The sequence below is a fragment of the Camarhynchus parvulus genome, chromosome 4A, assembly GCF_901933205.1.
Source record: "Camarhynchus parvulus chromosome 4A, STF_HiC, whole genome shotgun sequence".
In the NCBI taxonomy this organism is placed as follows: domain Eukaryota; kingdom Metazoa; phylum Chordata; class Aves; order Passeriformes; family Thraupidae; genus Camarhynchus; species Camarhynchus parvulus.
In genome coordinates, this window is record NC_044600.1 from 1,423 (window position 1) to 27,509 (window position 26,087).

Here is a 26,087-nt window from a genome sequence, read left to right on the forward strand (position 1 = left end):
GGTGTGACATCTCAGGCACCACATGGACCCAATGAGATTAGACACGGGAATTGGTCTAAGGTGAACGATTTGTCAGATTTGCTGCTGTCCTTAAAAGACTACAAGGTATTGAAAGATACAGGTAAAACTGGGAAAATCACTGACTCGCAGGATTTCCCTTGGTAAAGGGGAAGGCAAAAAGTGGGGCTCTGCTAGTTTAGTGCCATGGGTGAGATGGCCAATATCCTGGCTGGCTCCTCAAGCCCAAGGGTCTGGCTGCCCCATATCTCGTGGTGTCTCCACTCACACGCAGACCCCCTGCAGCACCGCACACAAATAATCACAGACATAAGTGGGCTTTGCTGCCAAGCAGTGCAGGGGTAATCAAATCCAAGTGCCTTGGTTATACACCCCAATTCGAGGTGAGATACACCATCTGCAACTGCAGACGGAGTGCATATGTCCTGAAGAAATGTCACAGCCTCCTTTCTTCTGTTTCCAGGGCAATGCAGCAGTGCACTGTGTCTTTTGGGACTTCGGGAAAAACAGCAAGTGTTACTTGCCGAGCTGGCTCTGTCCCCAGAGGCTTTGGTTTCTTGACGTTGCACCTTGAAACTTGAGCGTGTGCTGCTGCTTTGTGTTGATATCAACACCTCAGTACTCAATGTTATCTCCAGGGACATGGGTATGGCAGTGTGCAGTGCTGCATCTGCACAAACAAGAAGACTTTGCTAAAGAAAAAGGCAGAAATTCAATGAAATATCAGATGAACTCTTACCGTGACTTCAGGGAATACAGCAGGGGCTTTGCTGGGATTAGGTCTTTAAAATGGCTCAGACAGTCACCAGAGAGAGATAACTGTGAATTGGGTTACCTTGGAGCACGTGGGAGAGGTTTCCTCTGCAATCACTAGGAGTAGAAATGATTTGCTTGTTTTTGATCAGAATCTTAGCTTCTGAATATGTGATGCAGACCACAAAAATAGGGTCATAACATTCGGTCTTACCAGGGAAAATCTGGCTGTTTCAGTGCTGCACTCTGCCTAAACAAAGCCTCTGCCCTGTGTGTGTTTCTTTTCTTCTGTTTCCACATCCTCCAGCACAATCTCCCCCAGCACTAGGTTCTTTATCTTCTTTCTATGTGTGCAGATATGTAAATGACTTTAAATATTTCTTCATTCCACTGAAAGCTTTCATCCAAATTTTGAGGTTCTCAGGCAACTACAGAAGATGTGTTTCAGTGTGAAATCTCACTTGTGTGCTGCTAAATGACCCTGCAATCTGTACTAACTTGAGCTTGTCTTCGCACACCCTGCATGCTGCAGAGCTATAAATGATGGAGGATGACTAACTCTGCTTAAAAATCCTTTATCTTTATTACACAGATGGACTGGGTGGTTGGAATACATCGGGGTGTGAAATGGAATATACAGATATGAATTATACAATCTGTTTCTGTAACCATCTTACCCATTTTGGAGTCCTACTGGTGAGTACACCATGAATCATCTCCCAGAAAGTTCCCGTGGTACTAAACAAAGTCATCTCTAGCTTTGGAGAAGAGATGGGAGATTCATATCTATACAAGCTCTTAGATATCTGCAATGTTGCCAAAATCAGCAATACAAAGAAAACAGTTATAATAATTTAGTGGTGTAAAGTCCTTTAAACTGCTTTGAGGCAGTTTTGTTTTACAGATGTAGTTTGTACTTTGCAGTGTAACTTAATCAACCTCAATATGTGTTGGAAATACTGTGTTAAATTTATTAACTGCCAGCGACAACTAATGACCTTCTTGAAAGTTTTATCTATGCTCCATCAGAAAGTGAAGTTTAGAATAAATATGGGAGATGTCATTATCTAGCACCTCTTATTTCTCTGTAATATAGAGAAAACTGCCCCTAAAAGCAAAATGTCAAAAGCTGGGACAACTGCCTGAGAATGGGCTGCACAAAAGGCAAAGAGACAGGCGGGTTCTAAGTAAATCAGGTACATTAAATTGTCTATTCCTGGTAGGACACAGCCCACAGGATGGGGTGAGGCCCCACCTTTGCCTTTGGGTGCTTCCCCTGTCAGCATGACCCTGCTCCAGAGGCAAAAGCTCTCCTGGGAGTAAAATTGTGGCTTTACAGAAAGAAATTGAGATGGTTCAGATTCCAGACACTTGCTTAAGTTTTTGTTCAAGCAAGAAGAATTCAGTCTGATTTTCAGATCACACCTCACACTGTCACTTTGGTAATCAGCACAGCTACAGGTCTTCAGCAGCATCATCCATGGGACATTGGAGATGTAGGTTACTAGTCAAAATAAAAGAGAAGCTGTGTCAGGGAACAACAAAATCCTCTCAGTGTTCCTCCTGGCAGCAGCTGTGGAGAAGCAGGGCCCAGCTTCCTGTCTTTATTTTGCAGTGGTGCTTCCTGGACAGGGAGGATCTACCATGCTCTAAGGCATTTAGCAGGTTTGTGCAGTTCCCAAGCATGGCAGCTGCCACTGAAACAAAGTAGTTTCTCCTACAAAGCGAGCTCCCAGTGAAATAATTTTGGTAAGATCTTGGAATCCATATTCAATTTGTGGTTTCTGAAGAACAGCTTTTCTAGCTTCACAACTTATTGCCGGATACTTTAAATACTGCAGGCTAATTTGCCATTTACTAGTTTGAATATTCTGTGGGACTATATGATAAGAAACACATAAATATATTAATGGAAAATCTCCAAAAGTAGCAGTAAGCAGAACAGTAATTTCACTATGTGAAAGGAATTTTCTAAATCTGTCTTGGCAAACCACTGTGTTTCTTTATCTTGTAACACAGGACTTGGCCAGGACAGAAATAGATGTCACACATGATCATGTGTTAACTTTGATAAGCTATGCAGGATGTGGTGCTTCTTCACTTTTTTTGGGAATAACGCTCATGACATACCTAACCCTTGAGTAAGTATGATCCTTATTCTTACACTGATTTTAATATTTCGGCAATAAGGAATTTGCACCAATTATCAGAATGTTTGCTAGTATTTGATGCTGTGATGCATAAAAGGGAAGACTGAGAGTATAAATATTGCTTTACTTTGATGTCTGTCTGGTGCAAAATTAGAGAGATTTGAATACTTCTACTTCAATACAAGCACCTATCTGTACCGTTCAGCAATTTTTATGTTCCTAAATTTCACAAAATCATCCAATGCTTTGGATTGGAAGGGATTACTAAAAGGTCCTCTAGTTCCAGCACCTTGCCATTGGTAGGGACACTTTCCACTAGACCACATTGCTCCAAACCCTGTCCAACATGGCCTTGAACACTTCCAGGGATAGAGCAGCCACAGCTTCTCTGGGCAACCTGTGCCAGGGCCTCACCACTCTCACAGTAAAATGTCTGTAAAGAGTAAAAATTCCTGTAATTTCAAAAATTTACCCCTGGACATGGGTGAGATATTACATCAAGAATCTGGAATATTCCTGTGCATAGGGTTAGGGTTAGATTGCAAACCCACTCCTGTAGGGAGTAAATAGGCTGTAAATTGGATGATGCAGTGATAACCTTGCGGACTTTCCCCTTTCTTTTAGGAAGGTGCGGAGAGACAACCCCTCAAAAATCCTGCTCAACCTTTGTGCTGCACTGCTGATGCTGAACATGGTCTTCCTTATCAACTCCTGGCTGACCTCGTTCAACCAGCCAGGCCTCTGCATCACTGTGGCCATGCTCCTCCACTATTTCCTTCTTGCAGCATTCACTTGGATGTGCCTGGAGTCTGTTCACTTTTATTTGGCTCTTGTTAAAGTTTTCAATGTTTATGTCCCAAAGTACATCCTAAAATGCTGCATTGCTGGCTGGGGTAAGTAGACTGAGTTCCTCTCCACTTCTGTGCTTGTCAGCTTCTCTAAGATTGGGGCATTTTTACAGAAATAAGTGAAGACACTGAGCTCACAGAAATGTGATGCACACCCTGTGCTGTAAGGATGGATCTCTTCCCCTAGGCTGTTTAGTTTAAATTTCTTCTGTCCTGGGAGACATTAGCAGAGAGTGCTTGTTGGTCCCTGCACAGTCATATGCAACTGAAAGTGAGTGTAAGGCACTGCTTTCTTACTCCTGTTCTCTTTACAGGATGATTTATCAGGGTACCTCACATGAGTGGCAGTAATGCTGCCCACAGCCTTCACCCCTGTGTGAGGATGCTCAGAGGTGATTTTAACTCCTTCTTTGAGCCTTGTGTCCATTTTTGGCATTCTCTAACTGATTCCCATGCACAGAGTGGATTTGGCTTTCATTCATTGCTCTCCTAAGGACTTCCCTTGACAAGTATCAGAGACCTGTTTTGGGAGAAACGTACCAAAAAGAACCCAAATTCTGGTTCACCTGTTAGAAAAAGTGTTACCAGAGTCACTGACATAGAGCAGAATTTGGGCTGTATTATTTGGGTCACCATTAGATACCGTTTTAAGGGGTTTTTTTTTTCGCTCTTGAATAGTGTGCAGCATATTATCATCCCTATCCTCAGATCTGATGTCCCACACGATTGTTCTTAGGGGCAGCCATCCTTGATGGTGCTGTTGGCAGCAGCTGTTCTCTACAGAAAAGCCAGAACTGAAAAAAATCTGGGAAATGTGTGAAAGGGAAGACTGATTAAGCACTGCTTGGGAAACATGTGTCTCTATGAGCTCTTAAAATGCTGTGGTCTGCTTATCCTTTGACACTCAGCTTTTGTAATAATCATTTGGTTTTATTTTACCAGATTGGATCCCTTCTGGAGATGTTTGAAGGCTCAGAAACATTTTGCAAACACAGATATTTTTATGCCTACTCATTTGTAATTTGCATAAATAAGGAGATCAAACCTGCTATGCTACCTGCTATTTAATTACAGTTGTTTCACAAGGAGCTCTGGGGGTAGAATTTGATCCAAAGATGCACATGTCTGCTGTAATTACATCTCAGAGATTATCTGACATCTTTCCATATTCTTGATTTTTTCTTTTGAATCAAACTATTTATTTTTCTTTTGCTTTCCACATTAGGAATACCAGCTATTGTGATTACTCTTGTGCTCATTATAAATAAAGACTTCTATGGCAATGGATCACTCTCCAAGAGCCATCCTTACAGCAATTTGTAAGTATAATACTTGAAGCTTTTTGATGGTCACCAGAATATCTGAAAAATACAAGGGATAACCAGAAATAACTCACTTTTGTCTCCTCCCTTTCATCTTTACCCTCTCCTTTCAGTGGTTCTGGTTCATAGGAACATTTTGAATGCATGGCTACTACATGGAGTAGTTTTCACATCGGTGAACTTGGCTTGAGGACAGGGAGGGTTTCTGCCAGTCAACTCCATTTTTAGTTTCTGTTCTTTCATTGCATTAATGCAGTCTAATGGGATATTTGTATGTGCTTCTGCATGTTCTGGGTTTCTGGTAAAAATCTAAAGGCACAATGATTGCTCCAGTATTTTGCACATTTCCTTCTGTTGTTTTTTTTTTTTTTTAATGTCACTTCACATCATTGTCTCAACATAATTTCAAGTGGTTTTATTTCAGTAGTCTCAACCTCTTCCCTTTTCCAGTGGGAAAACACTGCCTTCTTTCATCCTTTTTTAAAATGCTTTTATATAGCAAAGAATGCTTTCATTTTTCCACCTGCTTCTTGTTTAGCACAATCACTTGTTGGTGAAGATTACCGGGAGTATTTGAGTTTTCTCTCATCAGATAGGCTACACACATGTGACACCTCAGAGGGAAAGTTGGTCCACATCTTTAACAAAAAAGACACAAAGAAAAAAAGAAGTAAAATTCACTAATTTATGCCTAAGAAAAAGCTAAGCAGTGGTAATGCTATTATTTAGACCCCTAGTTAAGTCATATTCAACTTGGTTTTCCTAAGGCAGCATGTCTTTGTGTTTATACGTTATTAGGTTGTGAAACAATCATCAGGTTTATCTGAATTTGGCAGAAATATCCGTGTATTAAAGGTACCAAATTTCCATAACATCCATAAAAAAAGACAAGTGCAGGCATTCTATGAATGTCTTCACTGGGGAAAAATAACAAGTGCAAGGGAATGCCCCTAACTAGGCATTGGATAACCATACAGAATGCTTATTTGGGGAACCAGCTTCCTGAATTTCCCCCTCACAAAACTTCTTATTGAATACTTACCTACCTTTCTTGCAGTTGCTGGATCCAGGACAACACCGTGTTCTACATCTCTGTTGTGGCCTATTTCTTCTTAATATTTTTGATGAATACAGCTATGTTCATCACTGTTCTCCTTCAAATCCACTCTGTGAAAACAAGGACACAAAAGACATCCAGATTCTAGAAACGGGGTGCTCTCCAAGACCTCAAAAGTGCTTTCAGCCTGATGTTTCTTTTGGGGTTAACGTGGGGCTTTGCCTTTTTTGCCTGGGGAGCAGTGAGGATATTTTTCTTGTATCTCTTCAGCATTTTTAACACCTTGCAAGGTAATTTCAGAATGGAGTAGTGCTATAAACACAAGGGTTTAGGAATGTGAAATAACAATACATCTGTAATATCATGTCACTCAAGCATGGGGGAAGAGGAGAACTGATACTGCTTTTGTATTAGAGGCTTTAGCTATTTTAAAAGGAAAGCTCTGTTGCAGTGGGATGACAGTGTTTAGATAAGTTGCTGTGATAGGTAGACTATTAAAGACATAAATTCATGCCTTGGAAACACAGGTCCCGATAAACGCACCTTGTCAGGAACTGGCATGATCCTTTTCATCTGGGCATTAAAACGGCTGATAGAATCAACTTGCAGATTATTCTTAAACCAAATCTGCAGAAAACTCTTCCTATTACCTTCACATGCACGAAGAAGTCAGTGCAACTCTTGGCCAACATGATTATGAAATAGTAGCGTGGCTTGTGTTAGAAGAGATCTTAAAGATCCTGATGCTGGGCCAGGGACACTTTGCCCACACAGAACACATTGGTATCAGTGGCATGACAGAAGTTTAGAAAAGGGGCAGCAGATTGGAGAACACACACATGAAAATCCATTAATCTCTCATTTCTTCTTTAGGGTTCTTTATCTTTGTGTTTCACTGCCTAATGAAGGATGAAGTAGTGAAGCAGTGCCGAGTACACTTCTGCTGGGGAAGATTTTGTCTGAGTAGTTATTCTGGTAAGCACTGAAGGGATTTGTTCAGTTGACTCATAGATCTTCGTCTGCTACTGGTGTCACATTTGTTCTGCATTAAGAAATAAGGCTCCTCTCAACAGCCCTTCTGCATTGCATTGGATAACTGTTCTTTAATAGGTCTTTATCCTCTTGCATTAACTGCTTGTGATGTGATGACAGGGTGACAGCATGCAGTGAAAACTGCAGATTTCCAAAATGTATTTCAGCTCGGTCTCTTAATTCTGTTCTCACATGCCATTCAGTGCTCCCTTATGTGAGCCATATTTTTGGTGGCTTTCCAGTCTTCATATAGCTGAGATTCCGAAATTTATGCAGAATACTGGGCATACAAGTTGCCATTTTTTTATGTGCGGTAGCTGGATTTGCTCAGCCTGGGAAGAAGGGAGATGTCTTGCTGTCTTTGGCTGTCTGAGGGGCAGTTACAGAAAAGAGATGGAATTTCAGAGGTGCACAGCAAGAAGACAAGAGGCAATGGGCCCAAGCCACAAGTGATGGAAATTCACATTATTTATAAATAAACACTCTTTTTTGCTAGTTGGGTGGCAGTGGCCCAGAGAGATGGTGGGGGGAGTCCCTCTCCTTGGAGAGTCATAATTTAGTTGGACAGATGCCAGACCCACTTGATCCAACTCTGGGCAGGAAGTTGGAGCAAAGACCTCCAAAGTTCCCTTCCAATCTAAATTATTCTAAGATTCTTTTATTTGCCAGCTCAGCAAGGAATAGCATGGGCTTATTCTGGTCTACTCCAGTCGTGTTGATTTTTTACTGAAATGTGGAAGAATTTAATAACTCTGTGTGTCTATCAAAATTAAATGATGGTATGAATGGGTATAACAAAGGAGAAGCTTAACTAGTTGGTTTTCAGGAAACCAGACTAAAAATCCTGTATTAATACCTGTGTCTTGTGACCAGCATCCCATGCACCTTGTGCTGCTGAGGAAGAGGCAGCTTTCCATTTGCAGCGGGAAAATTCAGCACAAGTGCCCTCAGTAGCAACCAGACTGTTCCCCTTTGAGCAGGAGCCAGCTCAGTGTTGTGCGATGCAATAAGGATGAGGCCGCAATTCCTACCCTTTGCATGAGTCCTGCCTCCTTCTCTGTGACCTTATCAAATTAGTATTACTAGACTGAATCCTCAAGGGGAAATAGAAGACTGAATTGCTGCTGTATAGCCTCACCTGCACAAGCGTAATGGAGCTAATGTGAAAATTAAATCAGGAACTGTGCACTGTGTGGCACAGAGATCGCTGGCCGCTAGGCAGGAATAAGGATGACACAGAAAGCAAGCACAGGCTATTCTCCTTTCTGCTCTCTGGTACTTTGAGATGTGGCACCTGTACATAATTTTATTTCTGCACCTCCCACTCTCTGATTTCAGACTGGAGCGGGTCAGGTGCAACTACTGAATCTACACCAAAGCATTTAAACCACAGATCACCATCCCAGGCTTTGTGGAGTCTACGTTCTAATGGAACAAGTTCAACTTTCAATGCAGATTTGCTTCCCATGACTTCTCCAGATACGAATTTTAAGACTGGTAAGAAAAACTGCATACACTGCATAGACTATAATGGATATGTACCACAATAAATTCCATATGGTGACAGTCAAATCCTAACTAATGAAAAGAAAAAGGAAACTTTTCACTGCTTTGTCTGTGCTAGGCTTCAGTTTGGGGATTAATGGCAATGTTACAGATGGCTTTTGCTGTACTAGGGAAAATAAGAAAGCTCTTAAAATCCTGGGATGGCTCTTCTACAAAAGGACAGGAACTCCCTGCTCAGCTGCCACCTTAGGCACCTAAGGAATATTCTACCCTCTGCCAGCTGGCTGACACTCACATGGGACCTATTCCCAGTTAGGGAGCACCGTTGTCTTGAGATAGACTATGGTGCTCTGTAACTGGAGTTGCATTCCCAAAAGAGCAAAGATCTTGGGGATTACAGAAAGCTAAACAGGTCATGTTGTGAGCCTTTTTAAAGCAGTAGAATCCCAGCAGAAGGTTTTGCCTTCAAAGATAGAGAAATTGTTGCAGGGCTGTATTCTGAAAAAGAAATAGCACCAAACATTCCTAGTTGTTTTTTGAAAAACAATGCTGATTTCTATTATTTCTCCAAGGACATTAAAACTTCATAGGCAAGTTCTTTCTGAACACATTAAACCAAGTTATTATAATGCAAAAATATTCCCAATTCTTTCCCACAGCTGAAGTCCATTGCAACCCCAGTGCTGTATCACCAGATGATGAGACCTACCATCCTTTTTCACGAAGAATACTGTCCATGGATACAGGGTTGCACTATCCACAGAAAGTAGGATTTTTACACTGATAATGAATTTGTTTTCCTCTGCTTATCTAATGGTGGTTCCTTTTGAGACTTGTACAAACAAACATAGTTCTAAGGAATTACATCTAATGTACTGTTATCACTCTGGACACAATTATTGAGCTAAACATCCCATGACTCAGCTTTAGACTTCTTTAGGAGTAGCAGTACTGACCACAAGAGGATTTGGTCCCACTGTGTTTCCCAGATTAGTCCTCATGACTGGAAACAGTCCTCATCCTGAGCTGCATTCATAGTTCGTCCTCCTTTTTTTTTCCCCTTTCCACTGTCCCGATAGCCCTCTGTTTCCATCTTCATCTGATACTTATCTCAGAATTCAATACCTGTAATACTGAGTTACAAGTGATATTTTTGAGACTGTTGGCTGACTGTCCCAGGCATGGATATCTAGAATCCTCGACCAGTATCTTTCCTTACTTTTCTGAAATGGACTTGGACCAACTTATACATGAAGAAATTGGATGCAGATTTCCAAGATGTTCCTCTCAGTTGTATGTTATTTTCAGACATGCTGTCATTGGTGCCTTCAACTTTGATTCCTAAAGAGATGTAGACATGTGTCTACATCTGAAATGTTTGAAAATGTTGCCCAGTATTTTCAAATGGAATGTGGAAACAATAAAAACTGAAATTCCCACCTTCAAGGGGTGTCCATATGTATGATATAGGCTTCAGATTACCTCTCCTGAAAAAACTCCAGAACTAAACCCAAAGAGAACAATAGCAGATAAACCCCTACTATCATTAGAGCTGGAAATAAGGATGTTTTCCCTTCAGTGTCGCTTTACTTTGAATACCGCCGGTTGTAAACTCCATTTCATGACATCACAAGAGAGACTTAACTTTCCTTATCTGCTGAGGAGAGGGTTTCTTTCAGCAAATGTGTTCAAACTGGTAATTTGCCTGCTCAGCCGAGTCCTAGTTTCTGTTTTGAATGCCCTTCTCTGTATCACTCAAGTAAAGATTCTTAAATGATTGTTAATATAGTGAAACACTAAGCTGTACCCATGACAGAGGAGTAAAATAATATAATGAAGTGATGTCTTAGAACTGGTATGTATGATACAAAATACAAAAGGTTCTTTCAGTCAGTGAATAACTCCCACATAGCAATTAGTGGAAAAAGATGAATATTTTAAGGTGCAGTACCTACAGCCAATCTACTTGAAATCAGACAGATGCCCTTCAGTTCCTTTATGGAGAAAATTGAGCTTTTTTTTTATGGAGTTTTGTGGGAGAAATCTTGGCACTAAAAACAGGCAAACAAGTTCCACCCTGTACCCACATGTTTCTAACTTGAAATTGCTTTCAAGGGGAATGAAATTCAATAACAAAGGTAGTTCATTATGTTGGGCATGAGCTATTGCATTTTTTTATTTTCTATAATAAACTCTTTGTTCCACAATCTGCCACTGAATACAAGCTTTCCCCGCTTTCCAATGTGAAGCACAACACACTGTGCTGTGGTGCTAAAGCTGTGCCTAACCCCCCTGTACCCTTAACCTGGCTGCTGCACAGCCCAGGGGGATCCTGAGAGACTGATGAAGGAGGCTCTGTAGTTCTTTGGGGGAACTGGAGTTTTAGTCCTCCCCTGAGCCCCTTTGAGACCAGTTTGTCTCCACTACATCAATAAGATCAGGTGGGTAGACAGTCTGATGTGTCTCCATCAACCTGCACTGTCTCCTTCCTGCAGTAATTCTTTTTACATTCAATTCAGAGGACAGAAAATAATAGGCTTACATTTCAAATAGACATTAGGTAACAATTTCCATTTTCAAGGAATAAGAAGCCTAGAGAGCACATGGAATTGCCATCGCCGCAGGTCTTAAAAAACACTCAGGGTGATAAGACAAATATCTGCCAGAATTGGTATAGATTGATTTTCCCCTTAGAGCAAGTCCTCACAAATGTATTTTCTACGACTAATTTAAAATAAAAAGACAGCAGAAGAGGGCAAAACATGAGAGCAACATAAGACTGGCCTTGTCTCCTGCATGCTGTAAGTATTTTTTTACATTCTTGATAAAAGCTGAAATGCACCTTGATTTTCTAAAGTTTTTGCTACAGGCCCTCATAAAGGATTAGGAGCAGCAAACATTCAGGTAGAAGTTGGACAAGCGGCAAGAAAAGTGCTGCAATACAGAAGACTTCTCAGGCTGATAAGAAAAGTTTAGAAATGCCATTTCTTGGGCAGATCCATCCAACATGCTTCACACTTTGGAGGTGTACCAGTGGGAAGAAGGGCAAGCTGCACAGGTGGAGGTCTCCATTCTTCCTACTGATTTTTTTTTGTTGTTTGTTTTTTTAAAAAGCAAAATCTGAAAGTCAATTTTTAAAACCCTGTCAAGTTGCTCACATAAAGTGCAAAGCGCTATTTGTTCTGGGAAGGCGGTTAGCTCGCTTCCACTCTCCATCACATGCCTAATGGCTTTTCCAGCTAAACAGTGTATCATTTACATTTCAAGCATGGCATTGTGTAGGTTGTCAGCTGGAATGAAGATGTGTAATTTTCCTTGGGCTGAAATAATATCTTCCACACCAGCACTGTAGCATTTGCTCTTCTCCAGCATATCTGTGCTGACATTCTGTCACAGAATTGTGCATTGATGATTTTAACAGGGAGAGGACACACACAGAAACAAATCTCATTAAATTTCTAAGCACTGATAACTTTAAATGATGGGAGCAGCTTCTGCAGCTCCGGCTGGAGCTGTGACCAGTGTGTGACCAAGACAAGTGCATCCTCCTGCTCCCCATTTGGATTCTATCAGTTGACTTCTGCCCACAGCAGAAGGCTGAAACGAGATGATCTTAAGGTCCCTTTCAACCCAAACCATTCCATGATTCTATGACTCAATGTAAAAGCAACTTTGATTTCTAAGTTGTTCTCAGTTTACTCCCAGATTGTTTATTTTTAGTGATACATACACTAGGAAATGCGTGCTCTATTTTAAAGCGATAAAAGGATTTCAGGAGGTATATTCATTTGAATTTTTTGAAGTCAGATCTCAGTGGGCTGTTAACAATAGGTTAGATGATACAAAAGAAATAAAAAATTGCTGTCATCTTATTTTAGGGCTCCCATACCTTATCGGTGATTTCTCATGGGTAGCTCCTCACAGCACTAACTCCTTCTTCCTCACAGTACAGACAACAAAGTTCAACTCCCTTCTCAACCAGCTAACCCACTCTTTTGTAGCACTCGCCTTCTTATTGGACACAGCTGTGGCCTATTAAGAGCAGGCCTGTTCCTAATCTTTGGTGATTAGTACAGCTGCAACTCCTCAGGTGTGAGACTACCTTCTGCACTATCTTTATTTTCTTACAGTCTACCCCTCCACAAAAAATGACAGTAAAATCACAGCAGAAGTTGTGGCAAATAGAACAAAACCTCCCCACTCCCACCTTACTATTTAGACTGGCACAAAACTCCACCACTCTTCATCCTAGCTAAGTCGGGGGGGCAGATCCAAGATGTAGGCAGCTCATTCATGGGTTCCTGGAGACTTTTTAAGTCTGTTCACGGACAAGTAGCTAAAGCTGTCTTCTATTTCAGCATATGTACAGTGGTTTGGTAACCCTGGGATAGATAAATTTTACATAGGTTGACAGCTAAAGGTTAGTACAGCTTGTTTAAGCTTCCTCCTGCCTGTGTGAATCTGCAGTATTGGTAGCAGTACACCCAAGATGTATGACTCTTTCTACATTTAGCAGGCAGTTATTACTGGGACAACAAAGGAAATGTCATTATGGGAAATGATTTGAGATTAAAAATCAAAACACTGGGAAGATAATTGCCTATTGCATAAGATGACTGTTGAGCCTCAATGCACAGTTCTCTGTGCTTTTAGGTATCAGAAAGCATTTAGCATGTCATGGCACTTTAATGGTTCCAAAGTAAATGAATCATGGAGAGTTTCAAGGATGCCCAGAAGAATTATCTTTGCTATATTATTTCATTGCCTGATTGCTCCTGTAACTAGAGAAGTGCAAGGGTTTCATTCCAGTGTTTATTTTTCTCTCTTTTCTAAGAAATGACACTGATATTTCACTGGCCATTCCCATACTGAAACTGGCTGAGGAAACTCCTGGAAAAGGGGGCTGGAAGGGATGCAAGAATGGAAAAACAGGATAAAAGTTATGTGGAGCCATAGATTAATGACAGCATTTGAGATCCTGTTGCAGGCAAATTGCATCACAATAACTCCACTGAACAGTCTGGATTTGGGCATTGTAACAAGATCTGAAACTCTTTTCTAATATTTTAACCAAAAAGATACCCCATCTTGTTGCTGCATCACCAAATGCTCCTTTGGACAGCTCCTCTGAACTGACCTTCCATCTCAGTTTTGTAACAGTGAGGGCTGGGATGGTGTATTTTTGCTCCTAGGCGTGCTGATAAGTCTTGTGGTATTTGAAAGTTTAATTGGGTATCTCATCTTAGTTTCAAAAAACAGGGACACTGTTCCAATTAAATATTGCTGCAGGATTTGATGCCCCAAGTCTCAGTACCTGCACGGCTCCCTCTGCCCTTGGTGTAAAATCAACTCGACACAGATAAACCCCGAAATAAACCAATGTTTTTTTCTCCTACATGTGTAGTCTTTTACAATAAATGGTTACACTCTGTTATGAATGTGACACAGATGAGGAAATTGTCTTTGAAGTGTACTAAAAACATTTTCCATTTTCATAACTCAGTAGTTGCTTTGTCTCCAGCTGCTCAGGAGACTAGGCAATGGTAAAGAAAAATCAATACAGGATAGAGAAGATGTTCCCACTTAGTGGTGAAAACCATCAGATTGACAGACACTGAAATCAAGCTCTTGTCATCACAAGTGAAGAAATCCAGCGTGGGCAGTGCCCTCTGCAACATTCCTCCCCTTTGCCTGAGACTTGTCACTCTGAAATAGATGCCTGGCAAGACAGGGAGGTGATGTTCTCTGTTTTGGGAGGCATTCAATGTGGTACACAGAAATGACGTATTCCCATTCTCCTAGAAGGACAGAGCAGAACAGAACGCAGCCCTGAATGTTTTGGTAATCTGCTCTGAATATGAACTGCTCTCTCCGACATGGATGCTTACTCCGGCATGCATTCAGGCTTTTCCACTTCATACTTGCTTGCCTGAAAACTAGAAAATGGATTGGGAACAGTCACACAGCCATAAAATGGCTTTTTGTCCCTTTATCTTGCCGTTACGCGTCATGCCATTGGCAATTTCAGTTTAAAGAGAAGACAATAAAGTTGAAACACATTCTGACTGATATAAGTCAGAAACAAGGCAATTACTCACACCTATCCCTGAGAAGGTTGTCTCAAGAGCAGGGACTCCTCTTTCCAAAACAAATGTGGCAAAGCCAGCTCAGAAAACACTAGGAAGAAAAATACATTTCAGAAATCCTAGTTACAAATGCAAAGTCTGTGTTAAAAGTTGGAGTTGTTAAAGGACTCCAGGTCAGGACTTTTTGATGAAGGAGCAAAAAGCTTTCCATCATGTCAGAAAAACATGACCTAAAAGGAAGGCTACTGGGATTTGCTAAAAGAGACAGATTTACATTGATCTGGTCAGACTGCTAGATTTAAATCAGTTTTCTCCATAATGGGAGGAGTCAAGGAATGCACCTATGGTGTCCCAGCAGAAAGTTCGGCTTTGCATTAAAGAGTCTGGGCACATGGACAGCAACCAAGCTCATCTGTAGGAGAGATCCTAACCTAAGAAAAGCCTTTTTTAAGAGAAAATGCCACAACAGAGTCTACCCAATTCAGAACTAGGATTGGCAAGCTATTCAGAATCAGTCTACTGTTAACACCCGACAAACATAAATGTCAGTTCACTCAGTGGAGAGACAGGATGCATCAGCCAGCAATAAACAGATGGCGAAACTACTAGGAGAGACAATCAAAGGGTTTAAAATGAGTTTGAGATGCAAAAGAAGAGTTAAGACTACTAAATAATTCTATTCAGAAATGATACTAATAACAACCGAAAAATATGAGTTAAAAGTATCTTAACTTTAATGAAATTATCTTAATATAGCTGCGGTTTAGTAGGTATCAGTTTTGTGCTCCTAGCACTTTAGCTGCAAAGCATTCTGACATATTTTTATAAATAACGATCAATGCAGCATGACCAATGCACCTTGAAATACCAAAAATAAGCAACAAAAAAATTACTATTTTGGAAAAAAATTTTATTTATTAATGAGTTAAGATTTTGGCTGTTTTCAAAAAGGATTTCAAAAGGAGCATTTATTTTCTGTGAAGCTTGAGCCTGAAAATCTAGCCAGAATTACTTCAATTGCTTTTCACACCAGGAGGCAAAACTCCAAAATAATGTCTTAGAATACTTTACGGTTTGGAGTAACAATGTCATTCTCTTCCTTTAGAGCTAGATTTGAAAAACAGAAAGCTATCAGAAATAGCTGAAATTCTGCTATCGAAAACAAATTGCAGATGTGGTTTGCTATCTGTCCTTCAGATTTTCGTTGGGTCTAGACATTGTTATTTTGTGTGCTTTTTGAAAATACTGGTTTTCACCTCCTATTGATCCACTAAGACAGTATTTTAGGCTCCATAAAGAGAGAAGCTGGACAACTACCTAAAACCTCCAGTAATAAAAGGATCGAGGAAAGAATTGTGAGAAATGATGAAACTTCCTGATGCCACATTCCTCCAGGGAGGCAAAAAGATGGGAAAAAAGCAGTCTCTCAGTGGAAAGAGAAAATCAAGTAGAATTTCGTGTTGCTTTGAGCAGGGTTAGACATGTGTACTGTGCCCTGTTAGAGAGAGAGAGCAGGGAGAAATGAGTCTGTGTTTCCAGATAGTGGGGGGTTCTAAAGCGTGAAGCATCAGAATGGGCATTCGGGTCCGGATACACAAACTCTGGTCCAGTTTGGGATGAACAGCACATGAAGTAACAGGAATAAAGAGAATTTTAAGCTTTTGCCACTTTCTGGAGTTGCTTGCAGCTGTGACACATGTTGATATCCTCAAGAGGCTTTAATATGGGTTGGGAGGTCTGTCTGCTTTCCCTTTATACCTGAATCATCCCCCAAACCAACTGCTGGGAGCAACTAACAGCTCAAGAACCCAGTCCTGTGGATTATGAGTTGCTCAGAGGGATACCAGTTCAGGTCCTTCATCCCAGCATACAAAATGCTCAAGTGACAGAACTACCGAACCTCAGAGTCCACGTTGCCAGTCCGAATCTCTTGAACAGCTCTGGAAGCTCAGGCACTGTAAGAGTTGGTTGAGATCTCTGCTGCTGGCCAAGCTTTGGTGCATCAACCAACCTCTAGTGCAATGCAAGACAAGCAATAAGCTTCTTTCAGCTCAATTCCAGTTTCAGCTAAACACCTGATGCATCGTTCAGATGCCACCCTTGAGTACTCAGCACTTGGTGGAGTACAATTAGTTCCCAATGTTTGGTGACACCCTGAATCTCCCATACAGGAAAATGAAACATTTATGTAAGTATCTGACATAAAGTTGTCACAAACTGCTACAGTTACTGAACTCTGTATTAAATATAATGTATGGTACTACGCCAGTGTGGGTGGACAACATAATCAGGATCCTCAAAGATACCTTAATCTGTGAGCAACCTACATACTGCACCTGTATGAAAGGACATATTCTGGTTGATGATGACAAGAGCTTCTCTTCTGAAAGCACTTTCAATAAGCATAATTGGAACTTTTAACCCATGAATCCTCTTTCCATCAGTAATGCCTCCTCCCACCATGACACAGAACAGATCTTCCATTTGATGTACATTCTACCACCTGGTCTTTCACCAGCTGATATATATGGCATGGTTATATTTGAAAGGATTGGGACTGGGGGAGGAAAAGAATAAGGCTTTTCATGCATAGTACTTAGAGAATTTTTTTTTTGAGTAAATGAAACAAGCTTGATTTTGTGTGTCAGAATATGTACAGCTAAAGGGACTATAAGGTTGCTTTTGTGATTTCAACAGGGTACCTTCTCCACTCCAATGCCACAGCTCAAGAACAACCCAAAGGAAAAATACTCCAGTGACTGATCTTAATTTTCACGGCATAAGGCTTCAGGCCTTTGATCTCTTTTCCACTCCCACTATTTAGAAATTAGATCTTGGCTTTCTTAATTTTAGGAGATTTAGCTCAATGCACCACATTTCTTGTATCTTAGTTTACCAAAAAGTTAAGCAGGAGTTCATCAAAGATGATTTGAGCACATAATGAGATTATTTGAGATTTGACTGTTGACTTATCTAAAGATAAGAAAACCCATACTAATACTAACATGTCTGATTGAGAAAGCATCAGGAAATCAGGAATCTTCTCTCAGAAGATTTGACTCATCAGTTGTACCATTCAAAGCCAATATGTACATGGGTTGTTGCAAGATAACAGGTATCTATCAAGCAACTACCTGTAAACTTCTTCATACTTTGGCATAAATTGAAACAGTGGGACTGTTTCAAGGGAAAAAATCTAAGTGTTACCAGTACTGTGGCCATAAATTTTGGTTTTATACTGCCTTTTGGAAGGTCACTGCACTTCTGTGATAGAAAGGCTAATCAGAGCATGTGGAATCCTCTGACTCCTCCCTCTCAGGGAAGACTCTATCATAGAGTTTTCCCCACCTAGGCTTATAGAGAAGACTTAACCCATGATGCTCTGCAGCACTACTGTCAATCTACATCAGATTGCCTCCCCCATTGGCCAGGTGACACTGCCCACCCCAATTATTCATCCCTCATCCCCCTGCAGGTTGCTGCCCTTAGTCCTGCCCCTTGCCCTCACCTGTGCCCTCAGGTCACTGACCCCACACTTAAGTTGTGCAGACCACATGGTTTGGTCTTTTGTCTCTGATCCCTTTGGTGTGGTGAATGCAATAAACCCCCTGCTGGAATATATCATGCAAAGATCCTTTCTGCCTTTCCTCTGCTGAGTTATCTGTGGCATGTGCATGGACTCGAAATGGCTGTTCATGTGGCCTTACTCTGAGTGGCTTCTGAAGGAGGTGTTTCAAAGAATGTTGCAGCATTTCTACCATCCTGCCACGCTGCAACAAGAGCATAGTCTGTTTCTATTGCTTTGTCAGAAAATATTAACTATATTCTGATATATTTTATCTGCCATTAATGTGTACTGAAGAGTTTTGTATTAATTTAGGATATTCTCTGCTTACACGTACTATTGAGAAAACTATTTCAGATTTTCATTATATTCTCATTTTAGAAAATTTTGAACAACAGTAATAAATGTTTGCTATTGAATACACAAACCCTAATGTTATAGTTTTGATACAATATGATATTTACTTATCATAAGTATATCTGCAGTAAAAATCCCACCTTGTTTCAACTAATGTATTTAAAGGAACTCTGTTTCTCTTTTCCTCCTCCCTCGCTGTTCCACTAGCTGAAAAGCCAATAAAAAAATTCTCCTCCTCTCCAGTTCAGAACAAGACCTATGTGCATTTCTCCTAGGCATGTTTTGAGATCCAGAAGGGAGTGAAAGTAGTTAATGTGCAACAGGAATCAGACATAAGCCTCTACCTTTCCATTGACCCTGCTGACATGCTGCAAGCTAAATATTAAACATTTTTTTTATCAAAGTCCAGCCTGGGGAGAAGAAACAGTTAAAGAAATGTCTCAATTACACTTGCAATCAGCTAATCAGACTTTGTGTGCATCTGTGGAATCAAGCTCTGATAATGAAAGCACGAATGAAAAATGGACCGAAGACTCCTTTCCAGGATTAGAAATATTGTGCACAATTTATGTTACATACGCTGTGATCATTTCAGTGGGTCTCCTTGGAAATGCAATACTCATCAAAGTTTTTTTCAAGATTAAATCAATGCAGACGGTTCCCAACATCTTCATCACCAGCCTGGCATTCGGAGACCTGCTGCTTTTACTAACGTGTGTGCCTATAGATGCAACACGTTACATTGTGGATACCTGGCTCTTCGGAAGAATTGGGTGCAAGCTGCTGTCTTTTATCCAGTTAACATCTGTTGGAGTATCAGTGTTTACCCTGACTGTTCTCAGTGCTGACAGGTGGGTCTGTGCAACTGATTTGCCAGGAGATACTGCAGGTTTGAAATTAGAAATTAATAAAATAGCAGATATCATAATTTTGCACAGTCTTAAACAGCACGTTGCAATAGATTAAAAATCCCAAACGACCAGCCCCCCATGTAATTTAAAAATATGTGATAGTAAAATTGTAGCACTTCTTTTTAAGGGAGTGAGGTGAGGAAAACTCTGACCTTTTATTACTTTAAGGTACAGTACAAGGGTTTTTCTCAATTGCACAGAAGAAGGAAATGGCTTAAGTTGGGAAAAGACAGTATGTTGGTGCTATCTAGTGGTACAGTGAAGTAGTCAAGGAAGATGAAAAATAAAACTGATTATGAGTGAAAATTCTTTAACCTATGTACTCAGGGATACATTAAAATCCTAGAACATAAAAGACTGACATGGGATAAAAAGCCAAAAGAAAACACAGAACAGACTGGGGGACAAAGGAATGACTCTCATGATTTGATGGCTAATGTAATTTTCACCTTGAGAAGTGTATAAATATATAATTTTTTTTCTCTTGTAGTTCTTCTGTCTTTTACAGAAATATTTTAGCCCGGGGGTTGTGAAATTAAATTCAGGTTGTAATGACAGCATTGCTAGGATCAGTGTTCTGACTGCTGTCAGTAAGTGCTGAATCTGTTTTCTGTGTACTACTTTCTTGAATGAACAAAACTAAGAGGAGATTTCAGTTCAATCAGCAGGAGCATTGAGGAGTAGAAAAACAAAAACTGAAATTTAGTATTGAGAGAGAAAAAAGGTCATCTTGTCTGCCAGCAATTGTGGATTGTATGTAATAGCAAATTGTTCATGTGTCCAGAATTTTACCAGTGGTACTGTTACTGTACTCCAAAATAATCAGTCAGCACAGGAATGACCACATAGGGTCAAATCAAGGATCCATGTAGACCAATACTAGCCTCCAGCAGTGGTAGTATAAGGACAAGAAAAGACATGTATGAAGAGTAAAAAACCTCTATCAAACTACATTTTTAACCCGATGCCTTCAGATGACACTGAACAGATGTTGTTTCTGTCTATTTAATATAACCTCAAAGAATTTCTCTTTTGGATACTTGTTCAGCTTTTTCTTGAACTTGCTTAGCAATGATTTTCATTGCCTGTACAAAGTAACTCCTTTTATTTCTGCACTGCACATGGCTTCATTTAATGGTGCTGGCACTTGTGTTGGGAGACAGTGATCCCTCTTCATGTCTCCAGGCTATTCATGTCGTAATCCATCCTTAGGTTGTGTTTCTTCTAGTTAAGGTGTGCAGAGCAACACACGATAATAAAAAGTTCCATGAATCGGGGATACAGGTAATTGCACAATTGTCTCTTTTTGTTCTCCATTTTTTTCCTAATACTACCTAACATTTTGCTTTTTTGTTGTTGTTGTTTTGGTTTGGGTTTATTTTAGGGTTTTTTAACTACTGCTGAAGATAAACTAATGTTTACGTTTAACTATCTACTGTAGCTCCAAGGTCTTGGTCCTGTAGAATGTCAATTCAGAATTCACCATGACTAGATGACCTTTAAAGATCCCTTCCAACCTCAGCTCTCCTCTGATTCTATGGTTTAGACACTTGTTTCTGTATTTAATTCTTCATAGCAGCTGTTATATAAATACTCTGCACCACATTTTCACAGAGCAACTACATTGTAAACTCTTTACAGAGCAAGCTCAGATCAGTCATGGGCTTAATGCCAGACTGTTGTGTTTCAATATGCTAGAAGACCTCAAAGTGAATAAAAATGGTATTTATTTGATAAATAGCAAGCGAGCTTCCAGCTTTCTATTTAAATTTGCCTAGAGGAGAAAAAGACCAGATCCTCAGCTTGTGCAAAATGATACAACTAAGCTTTCTTATCCTCTGGGTCCTTTTTCACCGCCTTTCTTTTCATGCCAGCCTTGTGCTCCCCTGGAGGGGTTGCTTCTTTCTGCATTATCAAGACTCCCTGGTCCTTTAGGAGCAGGGTATATTGTTTCCTGTGCTTCATCCGCCTTCATGGAAATTGGTCTATGTCCCAGTTCCGCACAGATTATCACACATCTATAGATTAATCCAGATTCTTCTTGTATGCCTGACTCAGACCATATGCTGCAGAATCACAGGCATGAATCAACAGCAGTGCCCTCTCCTGCTTTATAAATAAGAATGAATCCTGAGCATTATTTTGAGTCAGATCACTGCACTCAGCAGGGGTCTTAGGAAGACAGAAGAAAGGAGAGGCGAACATGCGTGGTTTCATCTATTTATAAAATAGTTAACCTGTTTCATACCTTCATCAATGTTGCATACAAATTCCCTCATTTATCTTTCAAGGCATTGTCATAAAATTAGGAGTGATGATTGCCCTTAGTGATTCCAATCCAAACTTTAGAAGTCATCTTTACATAGGAAGGTTTTAATGGCAACTCCTGCCTGTCAATCCATTAAAATACATGCCTGAAATAAATGTTTACATTTTGATTTTAATTCCAAAGAGCTAGTGTCTGCTTTCATTTCCAAGAGAATTCCAGCACCCTTTGTTTAGCAAGAACAGTAATGGCTTTAGCCTTAAGAATTTTGCAGTATGTGCTCATATCATTTCTGTGTTTATTCTGACAGCGATGTTGGTCATTTTAGGTACAGAGCCATTGTTAAACCCTTGGAACTGCAGACTTCAGATGCGCTCCTGAAGACCTGCTGTAAAGCGGGCTGTGTTTGGATTGTCTCCATGATATTTGCTATCCCAGAGGCTGTTTTTTCAGATTTGTATTCTTTCAGCAATCCTGAGAAAAATGTAACTTTTGAGGCGTGTGCCCCCTATCCTGTATCTGAGAAGATCCTGCAGGAAGCTCACTCCCTGGTTTGCTTCTTAGTGTTTTATATTGTGCCCTTAGCTGTCATTTCTGTCTACTACTTTCTTATCGCCAGAACTTTATATAAAAGTACATCCAACATGCCAGCAGAAGAACACACTCATGCCCGTAAGCAGGTAAGCTCTGATCAAGCACTAAACTCTCCAATTTTCCAAAGTCTATTGTGTTGATTAAATACTAATTCTTAAGTACAGAACTTTGCCTCATAATGGAGTAAAAAGCTCCACAAACTTAGCCCATACCAAATTTGAATCCAAACTCATCTGTGCACTTAGGCACATGCTCATGACTCATCATTTGTGAGTGTCCACTCTTTCCTAAAGAGAGATGGGTCTATGTTTTATCATGACCCTGTAAACTCAAGAGTTAAAACATTGACTTTTAAACACTGGGACCTCATCCATGTGAGCTGACACAGTAATTACTGTATTTTTAAGTCCTAGTCTAGATGAGTGTCATATGATGTATAATAGAAATGTGCTCTTCACTGGGACTGCTTTGCTAAAAAATATGAAATAGATTTATTTTCTGGTTTAGGTCTTCGGGTTTGGGGTTTTATTTGTACATTTTATTTTTACTTTTTGCTTTTTTGGTTATTCAAGCATTTAGACTTTTACACTGCTTTGCAAATCAGCACCAACAACACAAATATTTTACTAATTGCTATTACTACCAGCTATGCATTTCTTTCTTGTAGATTGAATCCCGCAAGAGAGTTGCAAAGACAGTGCTGGTGCTTGTGGCTCTGTTTGCCTTCTGCTGGTTGCCCAACCACATCCTCTACCTGTACCGCTCTTTCACATACCACACTTCTGTCAATGCTTCCACCTTTCATCTGATAGCAACTATTTTTTCCCGTGCCTTGGCCTTCAGCAATTCCTGCGTCAACCCTTTTGCTCTTTATTGGCTGAGTAAAAGTTTCCGGCAACATTTTAAAAGGCAAGTCTCATGCTGCAAGGCAGCATTCTGTGCAAAGCCTCCCAGTGCTCCCCAGAGCAGTTCTCCTACCAGAGCCCTGTCAGTCACAGGCAGCATGCGTGGCTCAGAAATCAGTGTTACACTGCTAACAGATTATAGCATCACGAAAGAAGAGGAAAGTGTTTAGTCCATGCGGGAAGAAGAAGGACAGAAACTGAGTCATTGCTATCAAGTCCCTGCTACTGGTATCCTGGAAAGAGGTGCCATGGCTTGCCCTATCTGTGAAAGTGTGTTCATCAGGAGTTCCTCATCTTTCAAAATACAGAATAAAGAAATCAAATTGTGTGGGGGAAGAAGCTGCAACAGCTGAACTTTCCAGCATAAGCTCAAAGGGATTACTCATGTTCCCAGGCATGAACACAGATTTCTAGCTGGAATTCTTGGACTGGGCAGAAAGGGACTTAGCAGAGTTGGTGCAAGAACTGCCTGTAAGGATAGTTTTGCTCTTGGTGACTTGCTTTTTGAGTCATGACTGTGAGCTCCCTCTGACAACTACTTGCATCTGCAGCAAGCAAGCAAAGCCACTTGGTCATAACACGATCAACCAGGAACGTTTTTGATTTATTTATTTTCTTGTTCTGAATGTTAAAAATGAGTAAATACACGAGAAAGAATGCTAAAATGAAAGAAGGCTAAGGTTTGTAGCACTGTAAAGTAAAAAAAGAAAAAGCAATATGGGCCAGATCCACAGTAGCTGTTGCTCTGTCAGTGACACAGAAATTCTGGGTAAGAGCTGAGTGCTTTGTAGTGAGATGGATGTTCCTAAGAAGTCAAGGGAATGAGCAGGTGATAATTTCTCTGAGAAAGTTATAATCACCTTTAACCACACTTGTAAAATTCTTTGTGATATATGGGTAAAACATCTCAATAGTGCAGAGTTTTTTATTGTTACAGTGATTTAATATCAATAAATTGGGGTGGACCTGTATCAAGGGTTCTATTTGGGATTTACGGTGCACTTCTGAAGTGCTCAAATATCCCCTCCTGCCTTACTTTATATCCCAAATTGGTCTTGAGTGCACAACCTGGATTTCTCTAAGATGGAACTGTGTGTCCAATCCACCAAACCAGACTAGAGTGAGTTTGAAGTGAAAAATGTACAGTGTGGAGAGTCAGACTGACCCTTTACCTGCACAGATCCACTCCTGCTGTAGTGTGTGCTGTTGTATCTAAGTGGCTTACACATCTTCAAGTACACTGGGAGAGCTGGATTTTTTCTGCTATACTAATTTTCTATTCTTCAAGTTGTATCCCTTTTTAACATTAAGATAATGTCTTAATGCCATAGGCCTTCTAATCTCAAATCCACTGATTTTATGACTGGGCTTGCAGAGGCAAATCAGGATAGCCTGTCCATGCACAGCAGCACTGCTGGCAGGGACTGCCTTCCCATCAGGAAGTACAGGAGGCAAGTCTTCCTACCCCTTGTTACAAAATATTTGAGTGACACTTATTTTTATGAATTTTATGTTTCCTGAACCAAAATTTTGTTCTGTGGAAGCTGGTGATAGAAAACACAATAGATTTTCCATTGTTTAAACGAAGGGACTTCTATTCCAAGAATGAATTTGTGTGTTAAAATATAGAACAGAAGTTGCAACATATGAACTAAAATAATTCTGTCAGTCACAGAACCTTCAATTTTAACTAACCATTGAAGGTATAGCCCCCCTTCAATTGCACAGAGCCCCTTAGCAATATATGGCTGGAGATCCATCCACTCATGCATCATTAACTAAGTCGATTATAAAATGAGAAAACGTATTTACAGAGTCTCTTGCCTGCTCTAATCAGAAAAATAAAGCCAAACTATAAATCCCAGGGGCATTGCAATACAACCTCTGTCATCATCATAAACCAGTTAATGACAGACCAGTTTAATCCCATCAGACATGGCCTTGTTTTACTATGGTCCTCATGTTACAAGCTGCAAGGCTACATGCACTACTTTTCAAATGGATTCCTCCTTTTATTGTACCAATTGCATACCAGGATAGGATCACTGAAATAAATGGAAATACAATAGTACAGAAATACAATTTATGGCAAAGCAGACTCCAGAGACCTTATTTTACTCTCTTTGTCTCAATGTAACACATTGCCTGGAAGAGAGCCATGTTCAAATATGAACATGTTGCACTGCTGTTTTCTTCTTCTCTCTTTCCTTCATGGAACTGCAGGGTGAGACTGAAATAAGTAGATAAGCCTACGCACTTATGAACGTACATTTATCTTCCTGGATCTTACCATAGGAAATTCTAAACAAAGGAAATATCCACCAACAATACCGTTGCTTACAGCATTTTTTATTTTAGCTTAGTAATGCCTTTGGGAAACAGACCTACATGTTTCTGGACTTCACAGTTTGTCAGAGACCAAATTTCCCACTGCAAAATCTTTGGCTAACCCTTAAAACCCAGTTTCCTAATTAACCATTTCTCTTCCTTTGCATGCAGCTACTTTTTCCTTGTGTAACTCCTCCTCTAACTGGATTGTCTTTCTACTGCGAATATATCTTGTTACAAAACTGATGCTTTTGCTATATTCTGCACATGTTCTGTTTAAAGACTGGCAATATTTCAAGCCACAATTTAATTATTTCTGTGGACTTATACAAGTGTAATTCTATAAAAGCATATGGGAATGCCATCTATTTACATAAGTACTGAGTATT

At 40.2% G+C, this 26,087-nt stretch overlaps 2 protein-coding genes across 2 annotated transcripts; both read left to right on the forward strand.

Moving 5' to 3' along the window:
• Positions 1–493: 493 nt before the first annotated feature.
• On the forward strand, positions 494–7,079 carry LOC115915016 (adhesion G-protein coupled receptor G2-like). The gene is made up of 7 exons (XM_030967938.1): positions 494–527; positions 1,364–1,467; positions 2,791–2,912; positions 3,546–3,814; positions 4,995–5,088; positions 6,149–6,438; positions 7,022–7,079. Exons 2-6 carry the CDS (start codon positions 1,399–1,401, stop codon positions 6,294–6,296), a joined length of 702 nt encoding a protein of 233 aa, XP_030823798.1. The 5' UTR covers positions 494–527; positions 1,364–1,398; the 3' UTR covers positions 6,297–6,438; positions 7,022–7,079.
• A 12,050-nt stretch (positions 7,080–19,129) lies between these two features.
• Positions 19,130–24,168, forward strand: BRS3 (bombesin receptor subtype 3). Its single transcript, XM_030967772.1, has 3 exons — positions 19,130–19,545; positions 22,200–22,551; positions 23,133–24,168. Exons 1-3 carry the CDS (start codon positions 19,130–19,132, stop codon positions 23,538–23,540), a joined length of 1,176 nt encoding a protein of 391 aa, XP_030823632.1. The 3' UTR covers positions 23,541–24,168.
• The last annotated feature ends 1,919 nt before the right edge of the window (positions 24,169–26,087 follow it).